Genomic DNA, 4,514 nt, shown 5'->3' with positions numbered 1-4,514 from the left:
GGTCTCAGGGTACTTGGGGGGGTCTGGGGTGCTTGGGGGGGTCTCAGGGTGCTGGGGTCCTGTCCTCCCCCCCTCCAAGTGACAGGGGGAGGTGACACAACCCCCCCGGGGGCAGGAATTTGGGTGAATAGAGGGGTGTTAAGGGTGAATAAAGGGGTGTTAAGGGCAATAAAGGGGTGTTAAGGGCAATAAAGGGGTGTTAAGGGGGAATAAAGGGGTTTTAAGGACAATAAAGGGGTGTTAAGGGTGAATAAAGGGGTGTTAAGGTGAATAAAAGGGGTGTTAAGGGTGAATAAAGGGGTTTTAAGATCAATAAAGGGGTGTTAAGGGCAATAAAAGGGTGTTAAGGTCCATAAAGGGCTGTTAAGGGTGAATAAAAGGGTGTTAAGGTCGATAAAGGGGTTTTTAGACCAAAAAAAGGGGTGTTAAGGTGAATAAAAGAGTGTTAAGGTGAATAAAGGGGTTTTAAGGTGAATAAAAGGGTGTTAAGGTCCATACAGGGGTGTTAAGGTCAATAAAGGGGTGACAAGGTGAATAAAGAGGTGTTAAGGTGAATAAAGGGGTGTTAAAGTGAATAAAGGGGTGCTAAGAGTGAATTAAGGGGTGTTAAGGTGAATAAAGGGGTGTTAAGGGTTTATAAAAGGGTGTTAGGGTGAATAAAGGGGTCATTTAAGGGCAATAAAGGGGTGTTAAGGGTGAATAAAGGGGTGTTAAGGTGAATAAAAGGGGTGTTAAGGGTGAATAAAGGGGTTTTAAGATCAATAAAGGGGTGTTAAGGGCAATAAAAGGGGTGTTAAGGTCCATAAAGGGGTTTTAAGGGTGAATAAAAGGGTGTTAAGGTCAATAAGGGGTTTTAAGGGTGAATAAAAGGGCGTTAAGGTGAATAAAGGGCTTTTAAGATCAATAAAGGGGTATTAAGGGCAATAAAAGGGTGTTAAGGTCCATAAAGGGCTGTTAAGGGTGAATAAAAGGGTGTTAAGGTCGATAAAGGGGTTTTTAGACCAAAAAAAGGGGTGTTAAGGTGAATAAAAGAGTGTTAAGGTGAATAAAGGGGTTTTAAGGTGAATAAAAGGGTGTTAAGGTCCATACAGGGGTGTTAAGGTCAATAAAGGGGTGACAAGGTGAATAAAGAGGTGTTAAGGTGAATAAAGGGGTGTTAAAGTGAATAAAGGGGTGCTAAGAGTGAATTAAGGGGTGTTAAGGTGAATAAAGGGGTGTTAAGGGTTTATAAAAGGGTGTTAGGGTGAATAAAGGGGTCATAAGGTCAATAAAGGGGTGTTAAGGTGAATAAAAGGGGTTTTAAGGTCCATAAAGGGGTGTTAAGGTCCATAAAGGAGCTTTAAGGGTGAATAAAGGGGTGTTAAGGTGAATAAAGGGGGTGCTAAGGGTGAATAAAGGGGTTTTAAGATCAATAAAGGGCCGTTAAGGTGAATAAAAGGGTGTTAAGATCAATAAAGGGATGTTAAGGGTGAATAAAGGTGTGTTAAGGTCAATAAAGGGGTGCTAAAGTGAATTAAGGGGTCTTAAGGTGAATAAAGGGGTGTTACGGTCAATAAAAGGGTGCTAAGGTCAATAAAGGGGTTTTAAGGGTGAATAAAAGGGTGTTAAGGTCCATAAAGGGGTGTTAAGGTGAATAAAAGAGTGTTAAGGTGAATAAAGGGGGTTTAAGGTGAATAAAGGGATGTTAAGGAGAATAAAAGGGTGTTAAGGTCCATAAAGGGGTGTTAAGGTGAATAAAGGGGTGTTACGGTCAATAAAAGGGTGCTAAGGTCAATAAAGGGGTTTTAAGGGTGAATAAAAGGGTGTTAAGGTCCATAAAGGGGTTTTAGGATCAATAAAGGGGTGTTAGGGTGAATAAAAGGGGTGTGAATAAAAAGGTGATAAGGTCAATAAAGGGCTTTTAAGGGTGAATAAAAGAGTGTTAAGGGCAATAAAGGGGCATTAAGGTGAATAAAAGGGGTTTTAAGGAGAATAAAAGGGTGTTAAAGTGAATAAAAAGGTGATAAGGTCAATAAAGGGGTGCTAAAGTGAATTAAGGGGTCTTAAGGTGAATAAAAGGGTGTTAAGGTGAATAAAAAGGCGATAAGGTCAATAAAGGGGTGCTAAAGTGAATTAAGGGGTCTTAAGGTGAATAAAGGAGTGTTAAGGGTGAATAAAGGGGTGTTAAAGTGGATTAAGGGGTCTTAAGGTGAATAAAAGGGTGTTAAGGTGAATAAAAAGGCGATAAGGTCAATAAAGGGGTGTTAAGGTGAAAAAAAGGGGTATTAAGGGTGAATAAAGGGGTGTTAAAGTGGATTAAGGGGTCTTAAGGTGAATAAAAGGGTGTTAAGGTGAATAAAAAGGCGATAAGGTCAATAAAGGGGTGTTAAGGTGAAAAAAAGGGGTATTAAGGGTGAATAAAGGGGTGTTAAAGTGGATTAAGGGGTCTTAAGGTGAATAAAAGGGTGTTAAGGTGAATAAAAAGGCGATAAGGTCAATAAAGGGGTGTTAAGGTGAAAAAAAGGGGTATTAAGGGTGAATAAAGGGGTGTTAAAGTGGATTAAGGGGTCTTAAGGTGAATAAAAGGGTGTTAAGGTGAATAAAAAGGCGATAAGGTCAATAAAGGGGTGTTAAGGTGAAAAAAAGGGGTATTAAGGGTGAATAAAGGGGTGTTAAAGTGGATTAAGGGGTCTTAAGGTGAATAAAGGAGTGTTAAGGGTGAATAAAGGGGTGATAAGGTGAATAAAAGAGGTGCTAAGGATGAATAAAAGGCTGTTAAGGTCAATAAAGGGGTGTTAAGGTGAAAAAAAGGGGTATTAAGGGTGAATAAAGGGTGAATAAAGGGGTTTTAAGATCAATAAAGGGGTGTTAAGGGTGAATAAAAGGGTGCTAAGGTGAATAGAGGGGTTTTAAGATCAATAAAGGGGTGTTAAGGGGAATAAAAGGGTGTTAACGGCAATAAAGGGGTGTTAAGGGTGAATAAAGGGATTTTAAGATCAATAAAGGGGCGTTAAGGTGAATAAAAGGGGTTTCAAGGAGAATAAAAGGGTATTAAAGTGAATAAAGGGGTGTTAAGGGTGATAAAAGGGTGTTAAGGTGAATAAAGGGGCGTTAAGGTCGATAAAGGGGCATTAAGTTCATTTAAAGGGTGATAAGGTCAATAAAGGGGTGTTAAGGTGATTGGGGGGGGGTCTTATAATTATATGTCCCCCCCCCCTCACAGGGGTGTGCGCCCTCAACAACTGCATTTACGCCATGGGGGGGTACGACGGGACGGACCAGCTGAACAGCACGGAGCGCTACGAGGTGGAGAGCGACACCTGGACCTTCGTGGCCCCCATGAGGTGCCGCCGCAGCGCCCTGGGGGTCACCGTCTACCAGGGCAAGATCTACGTCCTGGGTGAGTCCACCTGGGGGGCTATCAATGGGTTCCCCCCCCCTTTTTAAGGGGTTCTAGGTGGCCTTCAATGATGGAGCGAGTAGGGCGGTAGATAAGGGATGACCTATGGGTTGATCTACCTAGGTTTGTGTAGGGTCTTGGATGTGGTTCCACCAAAACATCTTGGTTGCTCTGAGGTGAGACCCCCCCAGCACCCCAAATTCTCCCCCCCCAACCCCTCTGTCCCCCCACAACATCCCGCTTGCCAAATTGGAAGGGTAGGGATCGGATGGGTGGACTGGTCAGTGGAGAAGGAACAGGATGGCGACCCCCTCTGCTCCGAGGACAGGCTGAGGGAGCTGGGGTTGTTCAGCCTGGAGAAGAGGAGGCTCCGGGGAGACCTTAGAGCAGCTTCCAGGATCTGAAGGGGGCTACAGGAAGGGTGGGGAGAACCTGTTTAGAAAGGTCTCCAGTGACAGGACGAGGGGAAATGGCTTCAAACTGGAGAAAAGCAGATTTAGGTTGGAGATGAGGAGAAAGTTCTTGACTGGGAGGGTGGTGGAGCCCTGGAACAGGTTGACCAAGGAGGTGGTTGAGGCCCCATCCCTGGAGATACTCAAGGAGAAGCTTGATGGGGCCACCTGGTCTAGTTGGGGGTATCCCTGCTGAGTTTGGGGGGGTGGGACGAGATGACCTTGAAGGTCCCTTCCGACCTGGGCAATTTTATGATGATATAACCTCAAAAATCTTAATTTTTTGGGGGGCAGGGGGCTACGACGGCCACACGTTCCTGGACTCGGTGGAGTGTTACGACCCGGTGACCGACGCCTGGACGGAGGTGACCAGGATGACGTCGGGGCGCAGCGGGGTGGGGGTGGCCATCACCATGGAGCCCTGTCGCAAAAACCCCCCCCAGGAACGAGCCGAGAGACCCCACTGTCCCTGCTAACCCCGGCGCCGCCGTGGGGGGGGTTAAAACCCCCCCAAAACCCCCCCCGAGGGGATGAAGGGGGTGTGGGGGGGTTTATTTTCCCCCCACGGCGGCCAAAAAAATGGGGTGTAATTGGGGGGGATTTGGGGTGACACCATCAACCCCCCCCCACCCCAACAAATCACCGGACTGGACTCTTGGCCACACAGATGATGGGGAGGGGGG

At 45.7% G+C, this 4,514-nt stretch overlaps 1 protein-coding gene across 1 annotated transcript; it reads left to right on the top strand.

Annotated features, from left to right (window-relative positions):
- Positions 1–3,207: 3,207 nt before the first annotated feature.
- Positions 3,208–4,508, top strand: LOC106898252 (kelch-like ECH-associated protein 1). Its single transcript, XM_014959390.1, has 2 exons — positions 3,208–3,379; positions 4,126–4,508. Exons 1-2 carry the CDS (start codon positions 3,235–3,237, stop codon positions 4,305–4,307), a joined length of 327 nt encoding a protein of 108 aa, XP_014814876.1. The 5' UTR covers positions 3,208–3,234; the 3' UTR covers positions 4,308–4,508.
- The last annotated feature ends 6 nt before the right edge of the window (positions 4,509–4,514 follow it).

This window comes from Calidris pugnax, unplaced genomic scaffold (genome assembly GCF_001431845.1).
Source record: "Calidris pugnax isolate Ruff unplaced genomic scaffold, ASM143184v1 scaffold476, whole genome shotgun sequence".
Classification (NCBI taxonomy): domain Eukaryota; kingdom Metazoa; phylum Chordata; class Aves; order Charadriiformes; family Scolopacidae; genus Calidris; species Calidris pugnax.
This window is presented reverse-complemented; position numbering and strand designations above follow the sequence as displayed.